This window comes from Sycon ciliatum, chromosome 11 (assembly GCF_964019385.1).
Source record: "Sycon ciliatum chromosome 11, ocSycCili1.1, whole genome shotgun sequence".
In the NCBI taxonomy this organism is placed as follows: domain Eukaryota; kingdom Metazoa; phylum Porifera; class Calcarea; order Leucosolenida; family Sycettidae; genus Sycon; species Sycon ciliatum.
This window is the reverse complement of record NC_088653.1, coordinates 27,941,858-27,960,980: the sequence shown is the minus strand read 5'-3', so window position 1 is coordinate 27,960,980 and position 19,123 is coordinate 27,941,858. Positions and strand designations below refer to the sequence as shown.

The 19,123-nt window shown below is 43.9% G+C and overlaps 1 protein-coding gene across 1 annotated transcript; it reads left to right on the top strand.

Annotated features, from left to right (window-relative positions):
- Window positions 1–12,473: 12,473 nt before the first annotated feature.
- On the top strand, window positions 12,474–14,473 carry LOC135827267 (uncharacterized). Its single transcript, XM_065339796.1, has 4 exons — window positions 12,474–12,706; window positions 12,950–13,015; window positions 14,103–14,304; window positions 14,456–14,473. The coding sequence occupies exons 1-4, from the start codon at window positions 12,474–12,476 to the stop codon at window positions 14,471–14,473; spliced, it is 519 nt and encodes a 172-aa protein (XP_065195868.1).
- The last annotated feature ends 4,650 nt before the right edge of the window (window positions 14,474–19,123 follow it).

Sequence of the window (19,123 nt, the reverse complement as noted above, 5' to 3'; positions counted from 1 at the left end):
TGGATGACCTTATCACGATAACCCATGATTATAAACCATTATAAACACAGAATCAACAAAAACATCTGCGACACGCACCTGGCGCATGGCTACATTTCTTAAATAAATCTGATTGAGGGTGGGGAAATCTGAAATATCTGAAAGGCAAGACAAATTTAGGGCAGAGTCATGAAATTCTGCAACAGCAACAAGCACAGAATGGCCTCCGTATAAAAAAAGTATCACCACCTGACTACTCACATGTTTCCCCGCAGAAGAACATGCATTATGCTAGTGCCATTTTCTGCAAGAAAAGGCTTGCACATCAATGCGTATAATCAGGATAAAATAACCCCCATTATGTACTCTTGGTATAATACGGTATTGATATGATCAAGAGTACATAAACCTCTTGATATGATTTGAAAGCCATCATTTACATATTGATATAGGGCATTCCATTGATTGGTGACAGAAAAAAACAAAAGAAATTATAGCAATAAAAACTGCTTTATGGCAGTTTTCTAAAAAAGGTTATTGTGTTCTAGTCCATGGACCCCGTCTAAAAAGTAAGAAATTAACGGAATGTGATAGCTGAAAATTAAAATTTCACACAAAACCTCACAATAATCACACACAGAATTAAAAGCTACATGTAGAAGACCTTTTCACCTCGTGATCTTCTTTCCTATGCATGCATGTTGCCAATTGTTGGTGCAGTGCAAGTTAAAGTTGAAAGCAGCATTTCAAGTGTTGTGATTATTGTGAGGTTTTGTGTGAAATTTTAATTTTCAGCTATCACATTCCGTTAATTTCTTACTTTTAGACGGAGTCCATGGACTAGAACACAATAACCGTTTTTAGAAAACTGCCATAAAGCAGTTTTTATTGCTATATGTATAGTGAGGTCTCACCTCTAAGATGAAGTGTGATACCTACTGTAGCGGACATGGAAATCCAGTCGATTGACCGGGACAGCGCCCTCAGCGCGTACAGAACGCTGCGTGCAGTGCACATGTTGATCCGATGCGACCAGCACGCTGCAGCGCATAAATGCATGTGTGTGCCGCTTATCCACGGCTGCATGGCCAGCGCCCTGGGGCCGCTAGATGTGCGACCGGATTTCCATGTCCACGACAGTAGTTATTGCATAGGTGTGAACATCATTATAATTGAATGCACGAATCGAATTCATTTCTTGGAGCTGACTGCTTTAATGTGCTCCCTGAATAAGAGACCCTTCGCACTTTTCCAGTTCATTTCGAATGAAGTTCCATGAACTCAATGAATACCTTGGGCACCATGCAAGAAGACCTTGGGCCCTGTGGGGAATTATTATTATTATTATTATTATTTAAAGAGTCGGCGTGGAGAAAGCAATTTTATTAGTGCAATTAGGAGTATAATCGATGCAGACATGGCCAAACAACAACGAGTTCATGGAATTTTTAAGGATTTTTATGTTATTCAAAATCGATTTTCGTGTTCCGCTCATCAGTGAAAAGTATCGGAACTGAGGGTACTGTGTACAAAAATAGAACATTTTATAACAGCATAATTAATTAAAAGTGTGAACAACAAAGGAAGTGCTACAGCATTACATAATAGGTGTCAAACATAGTGCTAACGTATATAACTGAGTGCAGCCACAAAGCAAGAGGTGATACAGTGCAACATGACACAACATTTACATCTGATAACCAGCTACGAGAACAACTTTAGTGCGACTACATGCTTCTTTTGTTTACAAAGAACAGGATTATGCACACGAATACATACAGCTTCCAGAACCTTCAACTGCTTAACATAACTTGCACGGCACAAAACAGAAAAGTGAGAATCATCGTACACACTACGACAATCTGGACGTGATAACAAGTGACAAAATACAGCTGACTTTTTGCTCACGTCGCTCTCTTCCGTCTCATCCCGCTCCTTTCCTTCGATCTCCTCCGCCTTATCCTCGTCCTCCGTCTCATCTTCATCATCATCGTCCTCATCACCACCATCATCATCATCAGTCACTTCCTCATCATCCGTTTGATGCTCAGTCTCACTGCACTCCTTATCAGCCTCCAACATGGCTCCATCATCTCCACCAGCATCACAAGTCGTTTGGCCGCTGCTCCGCGTCACCGTTGCTGGGTTCTCTGCTCCTGCACACCCATTTCCAAGGTTCTGGAAGCTGTATGTATTCGTGTGCATAATCCTGTTCTTTGTAAACAAAAGAAGCATGTAGTCGCACTAAAGTTGTTCTCGTAGCTGATTATCAGATGTAAATGTTGTGTCATGTTGCACTGTATCACCTCTTGCTTTGTGGCTGCACTCAGTTATATACGTTAGCACTATGTTTGACACCTATTATGTAATGCTGTAGCACTTCCTTTGTTGTTCACACTTTTAATTAATTATGCTGTTATAAAATGTTCTATTTTTGTACACAGTACCCTCAGTTCCGATACTTTTCACTGATGAGCGGAACACGAAAATCGATTTTGAATAACATAAAAATCCTTAAAAATTCCATGAACTCGTTGTTGTTTGGCCATGTCTGCATCGATTATACTCCTAATTGCACTAATTATTATTATTATTATTATTATTATTATGAACAGTTTCGCGTACATGTACTTGCGGACCAGCCTCTTTCCGCCTCTGTGTTCCTGAGCAATAGAAGGAGAGAGACAAAACTATACTATTATGATGATGACAAGGGAAGACATGGACTGCAAGGTACGGTTTTACAAATCGACAATAAGCAAATAGCACTGAGAAGGATGGGCAACTTCTGTTTCGTCAGTGTTCACTGTGCGTTTTTTACGAAGGCCTTCCACACTTGCCTGTCGGATGCCTTCTGCCGGGGGCTCTGCAGATGCGGGCTCCTCTTGAGTGGCGTTTGTCTGTGGACGCAGTCTTGCTGGATCTGGGTGACTAAAGTAGTCAGAGGTCTTCCTGGTTTGGCTGTGTTCGGTGGATTGAAGTAGGGTGCCATGGCTTGTTGCGGTGGTGTGTCTTCGGGTAGGCGTAGGACATGTCCCAGCATGGTCATTCTTCGTCTGTGGACTTCCTCGGAGATGGGCTGGCTCTGACATCTCCGGTATAACTCGATGTCTGTGATACGATTGGGGTAATGTATGCCCAGTAGCGAGCGAAGCTGTTGCCTGTGGAACACGTCCAGCTTGTCACTGACTGCCTTTGTTGATCCCCACGTACAGCAATTGTACAATAGGGTCGGCAGAACATATGCGTTGTAGAGGCGAACTCTGCGAGCTTCTGAGACATGCTCCCTCCGCAGCCACAGAGTGTACATGTTCTTGAAGGCGATCGTTGCCCGCTGCTTTCGCCTTTGGATGTCTTCGTTAGTTGCCATGAGTGATCCCAGCTGCTTTACTGTTTTCTAATTTTCTGTTGTTGACGATACTGTGACCCATTCCGTCTTCTGGGTGTTTACGTACAGCGACCAGGATTCAAGGACCTTCGCAATGATCGGCAGTGCAGCTCGTAACCAGTCTAGACTTGTGCTGTAGTAGTTGGCATCGTCAGCATACCTGCTCTAATGGGGTAGTAGTCTATCGCTTTCTGGACGGGGTGGCAGATGGGACAGGACATCCCTCAGGGCCGCCTCGAGATAACAGGTGAACAGGACTGGGCTTAGGCCATCGCCCTGTGGTGTTCCAACTGTGTTACTGAACGACTCTGAGGTCGCCTGTCCAACACGGACCACGAGGGTTGTTCTCTCCAGGAGCAGTCGCAAGAGTTTGCGTTCGTCTGGGCCAACTACTCCATCCATCACTTCCAATAGCCGCTGCCTGTTGATAGTGTCAAAAGCACGACTCATGTCGATTCCCAGCATGTGGTAGGTGAATGGATGCCTCTGTGTCTTAGCACTCATCCAACGCTGTGTCCATACGACGTCTGCCGTGCTCCTGCCTCTTCTGAAACCTGATTGTATCGCGCCAAGGCGTCTATCGACGGCTGGGGCTATTCTTTTGAGTACAACCAGAGATAGAGCCTTTCTGATGGGAATGCTCCTGTAAAATAAGAACCTTACACTACAATAGGAATAGCAGGTGGCTTGAATGTACAGTCCTGCTCAATGAAATCCGGCCACGTCACTCAAGTTTGCGCCTCGCACCATTTCGCAGCCCAGTGTTCGCAGGTCTAGGGTCATGCAACGCCTGGCGCGTACTTTAGTGACACGACTGGATTTCAGGATTTCATTGGGCAGCACTGTACTAAGGCTATTCTCCCATACAAACAGCATGGTCATTGGTGCTGTTGGCAAGATGAGATTAACTAGAGAGGTCTTTCTTTAAAGGATGGCTGAACTTTTCTGTATTTCTGTAGCAACGTTCCCATGCCATGAATTTAATCATGAAATTCGTTCGCGAAACCAAGAGGCTTCCATCACCTTACTATTATTGTACCTTCACTTTCTTTTACCTTTTTTCATGCAGGATTCTGAAAGCTAGAGGAACCCCACTAGCCCCAAGCACCGAGCTTACAACTTCCAGCCACAAGTCAGGCATGGTGTATCACGTTAGTTGTTATCACATCATTTCAGGGTACACTGGCAACAAATTTTCTCCTTGATTAGCAATGGTGGCCTGAATTATTGCCTTGCAAACCTCTGTTCCAATAAGCGTCTTGTGCCTAGTCATAGCCTAGTTCTTTCTATAAAATGGCTTATGGCTATGCTGCAGCCTGTGCTCTTTTTATGCCATTCACTGGCCTTGGTGCTTGTCTGGAACTTCCTGTAACTGGTGCCTGGCTCGGCATGCTATGTATGATGTAGAACATGCTCTATATAACGTATATTCTGTGCGCCATCTTCGAAATCAATCGACCAATTGTTGCCCAACCTGTTGATTTGTCCCGTCCGGAACACGATGTCGCTGTGCCCATGGTGCACTCAAGACTCAACATCCCGCTTCAAATTTAGCTTCACAATCACACGTTAATGCTGCTAACATGTTGTCTCGCACTTGATGGCATTGCTCTATTTCTGCCTTTAGTATTTGACTCTACTCTTTTTGCACTGCTATACTTTTATGCTACTTTAAAGCTCAGTGTTAATATTGCGTGAGTCAAGTTTGCGCCCTGTGCCAGTTCACAGCCTAGTAGTCACAGGTGTAGGGCTGCACAGCGCTCCGCATGGCATTCACTCGCTTGATTGGATTTCATTGAGCAGCACTGTAGTATTCTGTGTTGGTCGATATGTCCTTTAAGTGACGACTCCTGTCTGTCACTCTGTCTTGAAAAGGACTTTTCGACTTGGTACTATGATCATTGTGTGTGGATTCACGAGTTACTCAGAGTAGAATTCACTATTAATTTCACTATAGTAAAACCTGCCCGGGAAGGACGCCTTGCTGCAGTGGAAACTGTCCTGATGTGAAAGGACTCAGCTTCATCCACAGCACTTTGGTGCATGAAAATTTGTCCGGTCAATACAGGATTCCGCTTGGTACAGCCTGGCAAACACAGGTTTTACTGCAATCCAATTTCTCAATGCATACGTTTCATCGCATACCGGTATGTTACGATTTTATTATTAAAGCGATCCTGTCAGCTTTTCTATTATTGTGTTCACATGGCGCTACCTAACGACACCGCTATTCAGACACAGTGTCTACGTAGCTACGTAAGTTTCTACGTAAGATGCTCGGTACCTGGTCCTGGACCAGGGAGCTACTCCATGGCTCCTACCATCGCGCGCCGGCTGGCCGCAGGCGTGTGCATTGCAGACTTTTTGTTGTTGCCTTTTCGGATGTGCATGCACGAGGAACTTCCTTCTTTGGAACTGCTTCTTGCATCGGATATTTCGTCTCTTGGCCTGGCTTATTTCGTTTCGGCGCTGCTGTGACCTCCTTTCGCGGAATATTACTCAATGACAGTTGAGTTGACCAGTTCTTTTGATTCATTTGCTTTTGTTGACTCTTTCATTTACGAAAAGTGTGCTAATTTTGGGCGGAATGCAATAAATAATGGAAAAGCTGACAGGATCTCCTTTCTAAATTTAGCTTTTCCGCTGCCGAGGCCTCCTTTTACGGAATACTCGATCACAGGTGATCTCCAAGTTGACCAGTTCCCTTCGATTCATTTGCTTATGCTCACCCTTTCATTTACGGAAACGTGTGCTGATTTTATGTAGAGGATAAAACCCGAGTCAGAGGGTTATACCGGCTGAATATAAATCCCGACTGCGATAGCAGGAGGGATTTATATGAGGGTACGGTATAACCCGACTCCGAGGGTCATATCCTACTTATGCCAGGTACCCCTACGCATTTCCAGAACAACGAACCTATTTGGAGATCTCCTACATCATGCAGTACATGAACATCTTCTGATTGTTATCAGTTGTCAATTGAAAGAATGGTCGAGCAAGGTCAGAAGGAGATTCCTCCGTGGATGTTTGGCATAAGATTTCTTTTCAGTTCCAGTGCATATTGTAGCATCTTCATGATCTTGTCTTGAGTCGTGAGCGGTGGTGCGGAAGTCGACTGAATTGCTGCGTGCTGGAGTTTGTCGCTGAATCAAACTACCGTCACTAGTTAGATTACAGCTTGGACTCTTTGGGAGTAAGTGTTACTATAATTATGGTACAGTGCTGACTTTCACACGCGGCATCTCATAATCAGTTTTGCTTGCAAGTAGATGCATTTGCATACACTGTTTTGTATCACATTTCAATCCAATCTACTGTAGCCTTTTCCAATCGGGTTGAAGTACATGTACACTGGTATTATAAACTTATTTACGAAGGAGACAGTCCGTTGATGATCTTCAACTCTTCGAAGTACAATGTACATTGCTGACCCATTCGGGATACTTCGTGGTTATTCGACGTTCTTTATCCTCAGATTCAGTATAACAGAATACTCTGTAGACGAATTCCAGGTCATTCTTCTTTTCCATTGTGTACTGTTCCTCGTCAGTGTGCCGTTCTGTGTGGAGTGTACACGCGCATGTGGTGTCCGTTGTGTCTGTTTATGTATGGTCCGTGCGCTGGAGTACTGCCGCCGTACAAGTTCACTGCCTTTCAGGCAGTGAACTTGTACGGTGCCAGTGCCCTAGCGCTAGCGTACGTACTGTGCACCGGGATTTATATTCTATATAAATCCCGCGCGGGATTTATACTGGCCAATATAACCATGGCTAGACGAGCGCTGATTGGCTGAAAACAGGCCCTCCGTACCGTACCATGGTATAATCGGATTAAGATCCATTTTTATCTCTTTGCCCATGCCTACAGTGTGCGAAGAACGCGAGTTCACCTCCTTACGGTAAGGCTTATGTTGCTGCTGAGGCTTAGATGTGTTGTCGAAATACTCATGTTCATTGTACATTGGTACGTTACAAGTAAGGCACTGGTCAGTGGCATACTATCGTTGGCAGTTCCCAATCTGGAAGGAAAGGTTCAAGGACCCATTGACCGAGTATGCATAATAAATTCGCATATCAGGGAAAATCTCCATTATGGAGAGGTTCAGTGACTTGTTTGCTTCATACGAAACAAGCCAATGGGTGCAGTCTCGTCTCGTGAAAATCTCGTACTTGTATGATTGGATTTGTTTACTCGAATCTGGGCTGTTTGATTTGTGAGTACCGCCGAGATTGCACTGCCCCAAATAAATTTGCGTGCGGCCAAAGCAAAAATTACGATCTGCAATCTGTTTGTAGTACCTGCAAGAATGCGCTGTACATGTATCGTACTTTCTCTGTTGCTGTTTCAGTTGCCGTCATGTTGCTAAAGAAAGGTTCAGTGACTCATTTGTTTCATACGAGACGAGTCGGTGTGGCTTAGAATCTTTCGCTGGAGAAAAAATCTATTCGTATGTTTATTGGAGAAATGTATTCACTGGTTATAAAATAGGTTAAGACAAACTCACAAAATAAATACCATCGGTCCCTTGGTGTTCGTCCTAAAGAGGTTCGACTGGATATCATTCATACTCACGGCAAAAGATGTGTAACATTTTATTATTATGGAGTGCCTTGTTTATCTCTCAGTACCTCCAGGGTACCCTGTAAGAAGGCCTTAGGCCTGCGGGATTGCCCTATCAAATATTTGACAATTTGATAATAATGACCTCCAATGGCCTTGCCCCTTTTATCCTCAGGATCAGTGTAGTTGTTGGAACGAGGTGCCGGACTCAACAATGTATTTGTTTACATTTTAATACATGTTTATTGTTCCTCCTTTGCTGTGTTGTTTTAGAAAATCGTGGACTAACAGTTTGAAGTCATTGAACTACTTCCAAAAGTTGTATCGACATCAACAGGATTACGATTTCAGTGCAATATGATGCAGGATGACCTTATCACGATAACCCATGATTATAAACAATTATAAACACAGAATCAACAAAAACATCTGCGACACGCACCTGGCTACATTTCTCAAGTAAATCTGATCGAGGGTGGGGAAATTGAAATATCAGAAAGGCAAGACAATTTTATGACAGTCACGAAATTCTGCAAGAGCAACATGCACAGAATGACCTCCGTATAAAAAAAGTATCACCACCACTAACCACTTGTTTCCCCAGCAGAAGAACATGCATTATGCTAGTGCCATTTTCTGCAAGAAAAGGCTTGCGCATCAATGCGTATAATACGCGGTATTGATTTAGGGTACCCTGTAAGAAGGCCTTAGGCCTGTGGGGATTGCCATATCAAAAATTTGATAATAATAATAATATGACATGATGTGAAGGCCAACATTTACATAAGGGCATTCCGTTGATTGGTGACAGAAAAAAAAAAAAAAAGAAATTATAGCAATAAAAAATGCTTTATGGCAGCTTTCTAAAAAAAGTTATTGTGTTCTAGTTCTGGGTCCGGCATAGGCTATAGAAAATTTATAAAATTGCTTCCAAACTGGCTTGGACTCCGTCTAAAAAGTAAGAAATTAACGAAATGTGATTGCCGAAAATTAAAATTTCACACAAAACCTCACAATAATCACACACAGGATGAAAAGCTAGAAGACCTTTTCCCTTCGTGATCCTCTTTTCCATGCATGCATGTTGGTGCAGTACAAGTCCAAGTACAGTGCCAGACTAAACAAGTGTTGAAAGCAGTATTTGATTGTCAAGTGTTGTGATTATTGTGAGGTTTTGTGTGAAATTTTAATTTTCGGCAATCACATTTCGTTAATTTCTTACTTTTTAGACGGAGTCCAAGCCAGTTTGGAAGCAATTTTATAAATTTTCTATAGCCTATGCCGGACCCAGAACTAGAACACAATAACTTTTTTAAGAAAGCTGCCATAAAGCAGTTTTTATTGCTATAATTGCGATTGTGTGAACCCGTGCAGTCGTAAGAAAATCATACGGTAAAATATCGCAAGGGACCGCCGGCAAAGTTGGACAGTAGATATCCTTAGCTAAAAAAACGCTAACGTAAACGCAAACCTTTCCGTACTTCGGATCGTTCAAGCTGACTTTTCCCTTAGCACAAAGTACGTTATAGTTGAGACGAAGTAGTCGTGACAACCATGGCGATATGAATTTTCGTGGAAACAGATGCGGGAAATTCAAAATTTTGAACCAGGGATTAGTTTGCTGTCGTTCCGAAAGAATACCTTGGCGAGGTCTTTTACTCTGGAATAGCAAAAGCACGGCGAACATGAGTTTTCGCTGTTCCCAGGTCCTTGGAAACCCTTTCCTAAACGCAGCACCGAAGACTGTAAAGCTGTGTTCACAACTGGCGCGTGGACGCGGTACGCTTGCGGTTCATGCGCCCCCAAACGCGCGCTCAGCCTTTCACAAAAAACAGCAATCCGAGTCGTATTTAGCGCGTGCGACACCTTTGAGTACTAATTTTTTGACCCCGCCAGTCAAAGTGACTGGCATGTACGCTGATACGCGCCTGATACGCGCTGAAAATTCCAACATGTTGGAAGTTCCATTTCGGCGCGTTTCCGTACGCATGGCGCCCCAAAAGCCAGCAAAAATACGCACAAACGCGTGGTTTCACGCGTACACGCGCCAGTTGTGAACACAGCTTAAGGGTTCTCCAGCTCCAGCACGTCTGGGAGAGGCCGATGAATTTCTTCATCAGGAGTGCCGTGGAACTGGTCCTTTGTTTCCCAGATGGGATAGAGGGAGAAAGGCACGAAGCAGAGGACGCAGAAATTGTCAACTGAAAGGCAAAACTCGCCAAAAAGCTAAATGTCACAAGAGGAAGCAATCTCGACTCTCGATCTCATCTCGATCTGCACGACGTGCTTTTTATCTCCCGCCAGTTACAAAACAATGCGAGTTTTTGCATTTTTTGCAGAATTTCCATAACGAACGTCGGCCCGTTATTTTGAGCTCTGTAACGTTTTTCCGTTATCCGATAACGTCTTTTGTCACGGCTGGGAGTGAGTACCGTAAAAGTTAGCGTTATCGTACTTTTGCTAAGGATGTCTAGTGCCCAACTCTTGCGATCTGCCCCGGCGCCGATCCCGTACAATTTTGACCAAAAGTGGTTTGTGAACCGTTCGCGCCGGTGATCGCCGGCTGCCGGGAGCCAGACTTTGTCAAAATATCAAACCAATACGTGTCCTAAATTTTCCTAAATTGAAGCTAGAGAGTAGGTCCGTTCGCCATTCTTGTAGTCGCTTCAAGCTGGCAACTAAGTCAGCATACCAGCCCGTCCTTCTCGGATGATCTGCTTCATCATTGTGCAACTTATGAGACAAATACAATTGAAACAAATAAAAAATATGATGGATACATTGGCAAGTTCTTGTGACTTCACCAACGTTTGCAAGCATAATTTCGACACAATCGCTTACTAGACTGCAATAAAATGTGTAGAAGTATTTTCATGATCTCCAGTAAAAGGTAGCACCGAGTGGCCATCACCGAAAGACCTTGAACTACTGAAGAAACAAAGAATTCAAGCTTCAATTGGCAAACCTGTCGTAGCATTTGGGCACATTCTGTACTACTTTGTAGTAGATTTGGTACTCGAACCGTATGCGCAACGGATCGGGAGCTGGCTCACCGCCGATGTCTTGCGGCGCCGATTTAAAATGCTTCGTTCACATAAGCAAAATCGGCGCCGTAAGACATCGTAAGGACCTCAGCCACGATCAGCCCCGGTGCCAGCCGATCTACAGTGTGAGTACCATTATAGTACGAAAAGTACGAAAACACGTGCCAAAAATGCTATAAAAAGAATATCAAAGAAGGGGTGATTTCTCTCTCTTCCCTTCGGTTTTGCCGAGTTTTGGGGCGCTTGTATTTTCTTTTGGAGATGGCGACACGGCGATCTCTTCTGCTGAAGAAAAAGAAGATCTTGCTTCAGCTGATATTGCTGCGGAGACTGCGACTGGCCAGGAGAAGACCTCGGCGCTGGTGGGTCCGACCTGCGTGGAAGGTTAGTATTTTTGACAATCTGTGTCACTTCGCGGTTCATGATCGGTTCATGACCGGTCCATGACCAGTTCATGACCTGCTGTCCTTTTGGTTCACACACACACAGGACTTGTTCTAGTATTTCGAAGAATAAATTTATTGAGCTGTAGACAGTGTAGAGACAATCATCATAGAACATGGCCTGAAAACACAATAATAATAATAATCATTATGAATTTTGAAGGACAAATAATGAAAATTCAGCGTGGATACTTTATACAATGTACAATATACAGCATGAAACACTATGTGCCTGCAATCTTTGTTAAATTGTTCTTGTTAAAATTAATTGTTCTTATGATAATTTCACATGTAGAAGAGAGAGGATCTGGGACAGTACTCTACTTTGTTCCAGAAGCTTGAACGAGAAGATCCGGAGTATTTCTTCCGGTAAGTAGTTCTCCCAAAATCTGACTTTTAAGTTAAGTTCAGTACTTAGTTACTGCTTACTATAAGGTTCTATTAATCTTGTCCCATGGTTATTTATGGTTAATAGCATTTCCATGTGTTTTGAAAGTGTAATTCTTCCCAGGTAATCAAGCAACATTTGTATAATTTCTTGGGTTTCCTTGTTTGCGTCTTGCCCAGTGAATGTTTCCTTGTCTGTTTTTTGTATTTTTCAGGTACATGCGCATGTCATCGGGTAGATTTAGGCACCTCTTCTCGCTACTCGAAGAGCGACTGACGTACAGGTGCCGTTCCCGTAAGCCTATTCCTGCGGCCCTACGGTTGGTTGTAACGCTCCGTTACCTGGCTACTGGAGATTCTCAGCAATCTCAAGCTTTTAATTTCTTTCTTGGGCGATCCACTGTCTGCTACATAGTTAGGGACACATGCAAAGCCATTTGGGAATGTTTGCATGAAAGGTATCTCCCAATGCCATCAACTTCCCAGCAATGGAAAGCCATTGCAGGGGAGTTCTACTCTAAGTGGGACTTCCCCAATTGCATTGGTGCCCTTGACGGGAAACATGTTGCCATGGAATGTCCCAAGTTTGGTGGAAGTAATTTTTATAATTACAAAGGCTTCCACAGTCTCGTACTGATGGCAATGTGCGATGCCAACTATGCATTTACGATGGTTGACGTTGGCTCCTACGGCAGGGACAACGATGCGTCAATCTTCGCAGCGTCGGAGATGGGAGCATGCCTCCAGAACAACAGCGTTGGTGTCCCGCCGCCCGCTACCGTCAACGGCACCAAGCTGCCGTATGTCGTTCTGGGGGACGAGATTTTCCCGCTCCGCACCTGGCTGCTGAAGCCATATGCCGCCAGAGAATTGAACAAAGACAAAGCAATGTTCAATTACAGGTATGCATACGACTGGCCATAATGCTTGTAATGGATCTACATGATGTATGCATTATTTATAATAAAAAAATAGAATTTGGCCTCATTTCAATTTTCTTTAAAGGGACTCTGTGTAATGCCTGTGAGCTCTGGAAATGTTACTTTGACCTGATCACCTGTAGTGTAAATTGAAGCGAATTGTTTACGTTGAATATGGTTCAGTATTGTGTATTCCGTCCTTTTACTGTTTCATGCAATGCTCAGGCTGTCTCGTGCGAGAAGAACCATAGAGAATGCTTTTGGTATTCTTGCTGCGAAGTGGCGGATCTTGTTGTTGTTTTCTTTATTTGAATTCGCTAAAACCAAACGGACAGAACTGTCCAGTGACAAGGGAGCGAATGATGAGCGTCATAATCACTATGCATCAAAACATCTCAGGACAAAATGAGACAGACTATATTAAGGGAGGGTCTGCACAACACTTGTACATAAAGGGGAGTACGAGAACAAAGGCGCGGCAGAAGTCGAAGCAAGAAAGCAATCAATCTTCCGACGCACCATAAGGTACAGTGCAGCTAGCGGATAGAAATGCCACTCATTACCATTGCAAGTGGAACATTCGACCTATCACAAGCTGTGTTAACAAATTGATCCATAAATGAAAAAGCTGCCATACGCTCTCAGTGAAGTCATTCTTCCCAATTTCATTGGATCTGTATTGGAAATTCTTCGTTTCCCTTCTTCAATTTGTGGTCTTTGTGCAGAGCGGACACCGAGACTGTAGAGCTAATAATTAGTGTTGAAACGATCTCACCGGATACTCGTTAGCTCGCTCGCCAGAAACTCGGCTCGTTTGTGCGGCCAGCTCGTTTGCACTAACGAACACCGTACACCGTACTCCGTACACATGGCAGTACATGTCGACCGGGGAGTCGTAAAATATTTTACGACTCCCTGGTCGATTGAGAGTCCAGTCCCGCGCAAAGTGAAAATCACTCGCAGTTACAGGTGACTGTATGCCTGCACGACACTTGAGTTGTTTCAGTTGTCGTTGCAGCTTTGGTGGACTCTACTGATGTCTTGTTCCGCATCTGCTGACCTGTCGCAGGATATGCTTCGGTCACCTCTCCATTCGAGTGAAAGTTACGCTCAGTCGTTTGGAAGTTTTCTCCCGCGATGCAGCGAAGACCAGGGCTACTTGCAATCTTTGCAAAACGGTCTATTCTTACAAAGGCTAATCGACCACGGCGCTGAAAAGACATCTCGACACCAAACAGCAGTCCGAAGTGAAGCAGCAGCAACTCCAAATGCCGGCGGTGATAATTCATGTAATTTGAACCAGCTGAAAAAAATCGAACTCAGAAAAAAAAATATTCAAAAAAATAATCATATTTGCCACATCAATGAAACTCGTTAGCTCGCTCGATAGCTTGCTCGTTAGTGGAACTGATAGCTCGTTTGTTATAGATACGCTCGTTTCAACACTACTAATAATCCAAGCAACCGTTCGCCTCCACAATTACCTGTTGGCACATGAGAACGCAGCATACTTGCCATCTGGCTTTGTCGACAATGAAGACAGTAGCGGAGAATTGAAGGAAGGTCAATGGCGCACAATGGTAATTTTTTTAAAGATGGATACGATTGATAGATTGAATATTGTCGATGTTGACTTCTTTCATTTGAAGTGGTAGTTCTCTTTCCTTCATTCCCCTTCCATTTCTGCAAATTGCCATAATCGTGATTTACCTGGATTGTTCTATGGTGCAGGTCACCCGGCCCGGATGATGCGTTGCGCCCCCTTAAAAAACAAGAAAGCAACAATTATGGCCTGCTATGCATCCGAAAGAGACGCGTGACAAGTTCTTGCAATTCATTCTGGAACCCAGCAGTACACTGCCTTGGCAGGAAGAGCACGTCACCAGTGTTGGAGACAAACGATGATTATGACTGAGGTAAGCCTTTATTTCGGTTAATAAATAATTTGAATAAAACTGCAAGCCATCACTGAGGAGTATGTGCCTCCGTGATAGGGTAACCATACGTCGAATGATGGTGCGACTGCTGCACGTGCTGCATAGGTTGTTGCATGGTTTGCTGCATAGGTTGTAGCACAGGTTGGAGCACTGGTTGCTGCATTGGTGGCTTCTGCGATACCATAGGTGTATACACAGCGGAGACGTTTGAGGCCGGGTACTTGGTCTGATGCACGGCTTGCATGATCCTCAACTTGGCCATATCGTACGTTGCTTCTTCCAGTCCTCGAAGATCTTTGACGAGGCTGAGGCAAAACAAGGTGACGGGGTCCGAGAAGTCAACCTTGTTCCTGTCGTCCGATTTAATCTCATCACACGTGCTTGTCAGGGAAAGAATCAAGTCCTCTTCTACTTTTCCAATCCGTTTTCTCTTGGGTGTGCGCTGAGGGAAGACTCTATTTTTCTGTTCTTTCTTTATAGGGATGGTGGGTGCCGTGCCTGCGTCGTCATCGCTGACGACTTGGATGTCGTCTGCATGGAAACAAAGGTGAAGAAGCATAATTGTATCAAACACGGACGTATCACAAAATCTTAAACATAATGAGCCATCATTTTAGATCATGCAATACATCCTCATTGTATGATACATCCAATTCCCTTTCATGCACCTGTTCAAATTTGAGCACTGTTTCTGAGAAATAGTTTTCACTTGTATTTACTTATGAAGTTTCAGGGAATGGAAATTCATTTCAAAATTATTATAAATACTCTAAAAGTGTTTGCCTGTTTATCTATGCACTTAGAAGTTAATGTGGACATCAATTATGTCGCCTATCAGTGGTTGTATTCCAATCTATCTAAATTTCTCACCTTCTTTTTTATCGTCTCCGTCAGAAATGGCGTCTGACGCACCAGAATCGTCCTCACCTGGGCACAGCACGATCACAAACATAATTTATTTTATGAAGGAAGTTGAAGGCTTAGCCTTTCAGATTTCTTTTGCAACACACAAATTATGTACTTCAATAAGTACTTCTCTAGTATATTTGCTTCATCTACATGTACATCGGAATGAAGACAATAATTATTGTGCCATGTCAACATTTTGTTAATTCATGTAAGTATTCCTGGAGGTATCACTGAAAATCGCATACCTTCGACTTTCACGTTAGTCGACGTCTTCCGGTGCTGGACAAACTGCTGAAGCCATAGCAAACTCTCCATCACCATGTCAATGGGCGGAAGGTCATCCCGCCCTTGCCCTGACCTGAACAAAATCCAAAACACAATCAGCCAATTCAACTACAGTGTTCTATTTATTACACACAATTAGTGGGTTGACCAAACAACAATTAGTGGCTGAAACAATGGGTTTAGTATTTGGTTGGCCGGTTGGTTTATTTTAATTCCAACAATAAATGGGAGGAAAGCCCAATTATATACATGTAAAGGCGAATGGACAAGCTGCATTTGGAAGAGAAAGGAAAGGAATTTGTTGAGTCTGCAGAATATTACGGTATTTGGTTCACTAACCTGGCACTATCCCTCTTGCTGCGGAGGTACTTAGACAACCTTGTGCGGATATTCGAATACCTGTAAACACATACATTGTACAAAGGGATATCATAATATTTGCGTGATACCCTCAAAAATCAAGTAAGCTAGATCTTACAAGAAAGACCACATCAAGAGCATTATGTACATGTAGTAGTGCACACTAGTTGCAGGCAGACGAATAATTATCTACTTGACTATCAACTAATGACATAAATTATCAGTAGCCAATTTTTCCTATATCCACAAGTTTGAGGGATTGAAGGTAGGCCTGTGGGGATTGCCCTATTAAAAATTTGATAATAATAATAATAATAATAATAAAACAATTGTGGTAAATAATGGTGGTAAATTGTGTTATCATCTGACCTCTTTTGACACTCTTCAACTGCCAACTTCGACTTTTCAGCGATCTCTGCCCAGGCGTTGGATTTGTGTGTTTTATTGCGATAACTGGCACTCCCTGGAAAGAAAGAAAGCCCAAATAAAGAAACAACAACAATGAATCTATCCGTTTTTGTTTCGCTCTGTAAAGAGCACTTAGGGTTCCCTGTAACAAGACGGCAACGTCTGTAGGGCCTTCCCTATCAAAATAATAAATTCTACTACTACTATTCTACTACTAATCATGCATGGGAACTAATTGAATTGGTACACAGTACACTCACAAAGTAGTTAGCTCTTTGTACCACTGACCTTTATCGTAAATAGCACGATAGTCTCGGACAATATCCATGAAGGGTCTGCGATGCCACCTGAAGTTGCCATTTTTAGAAAATGATGAAGAGAACGACATCTCCGCATGCGCCCTTTTTATAATAGGACTTTGCTGGATGTTGGTCGCCAAAATTTGTCAAAGTATTGGAAACGATCACCGGCGATCACCGGCGCGAACCGTTCACATGCCACTTTTGGTCAAGATCGTACGGGATCGGCGCCGGGGCAGATTGCAAGAGTTGGGCACTGTCCAACTTTGCCGCCGATCCCTTGCGATGATTTACCGTATGAGATCGGCGCGCTTGGGACAGGTTCACACAATCGCAAGGCGCCGGGAGAGGTTGCAATTGCAAGAGAGGCCCACCGCCGGTGACTCCCGGCGCGTACCGGCGATATGTGAACCAACCTTTGTACAAGTTGTATCAAACCGCGCGAATATCATGGTGACGTAGCCAAATCAGCAAGATTTTGTCGCATCACTGACTTCTTCTGTGAATGGTATTTCGCGAGTTCGCATCGCACGCGTCCGTCGCAGATCGCGTCGCATCGCGTGTCGCATCGCAGAAAAGCTTCTGTGAATCCCGCTTAAAGCAGTTTTTATTGCTAGTATAATGGTAGGAGTACTGCATGCACCACTGTGCACTGGTGCACTTTATGTACTATGATTGCTATGCGCGCGCAGGTGTCTGAACTCTGAGCTAGTTGCGGATTGCGGTTTGCGGAGGCGAGGCTGGTCGCATATAATTATACCTGGTGTCGAACACACAACTGCGCTTCATTTCAATCATTCTGACTGAGAGCTTCACATCAGCCCTACCCCTTCCTTCCGCACAACGAGTACAGTAAATAAGATACCTGTCGAGAATTATAGAGAAGTGATTCTCTTCGAACACCGATCTCCTTTATCTTACTACGGAATTAATATTTGCGGAAAGTATAATTATTATTATTATCACTAGTCCTCTATCACCAGGTCAGAAAGCAGCGAACCAGCAATCGTCAAGCGACAATGCTAGCATCCTGCCAACGTGTAAGTGATTTTTAAGGCGGTATCTTAAGATTCCATTTCCCGGCTTCGCCAAGTACAGTACTCAATGTCCGGTTTCACTCCGTTACAGTACAAGTAACAGTTACGACTCGTGTAGAACTGGTGTGATAACTGGTGTGATAACTGCGCGACGAATTACTCTGTGTCTCTGTTTCTGTCGGGGCATTTTTCTTCGCTCTTTTTTTTCTGTCTCAGTCTCTCTCAGACTCTCTCTCTCCCTCTATCCCTCTCGCTGTCTCTCGCTGCCTCTTCCTATGTCGCTCTCTCCGCCCCGAGCTCTGTTTCTCTCTCGCTCACTCTCTCTCTCTCTCGCTCACTCTCTCTCTCGACTCTCTCTCTCTCTCGCTCTCTCTCGCTCTCGCTCCCTCTCTCTCGCTCTCTCCGTCTGTCGCACTATGTTCCTCCTTCTTTCCTCCTCTCGCGCTGCACTGTCCCTGTTTCTCGCTGCCTCTGATCCGTCTCTCGTGGTCTGTCTCTCGCCATCACTGTCTCTCGTGGTCTGTCTCTCGTCATTTCTGTCTCTCGTGGTCTGTCTCTGCTGTATACGTTATTTATAGTGGAAATCAAAACAGGCATAATGCCTAATGTTAATAACATTTGACCCACTGTGTATAACAATTATATTGTGGAAAAGTAGAGATAGGAAAAAAGAAAGAAAAGAAAACGGAAGGTTGGTTGTAATGGACATACATCAATCCAGTGAGCAATGGAAAACCTACGTAGCTGATAATGGGGAGGTTTCGCTCTACGGAATTACGTATGAAAATAACATAGGAACTGCATGGAATTTTCATACATTAAAATCAGAGCTGTTGGGTTTCGCTCTACGTGATTTCTCCACAACTGCTAAACATGCGTTGTTGCTTTGGCGACGCGTTGGCTGCATGTGCCCACCGCATGCACCATGAACCGAAACCGCGTTTTCCATTATATTTTGCACGTGGTGTACAGTGTGTGTACCTTGTGTTTCGCGCGGCTTGAACGTTGCCATGGACAAATGCGGAAAATGCGAAAAAATATTTCAAAAAGTCCTACGGAGGACCCAACGTAGGAAACAGCTTTCCTACGGAAATCCGTAGAGAGATTTACGTATGAAAGTTGCCCTCGCTCCCCGGCGCGTACGGCATACGGATTTTCATACTT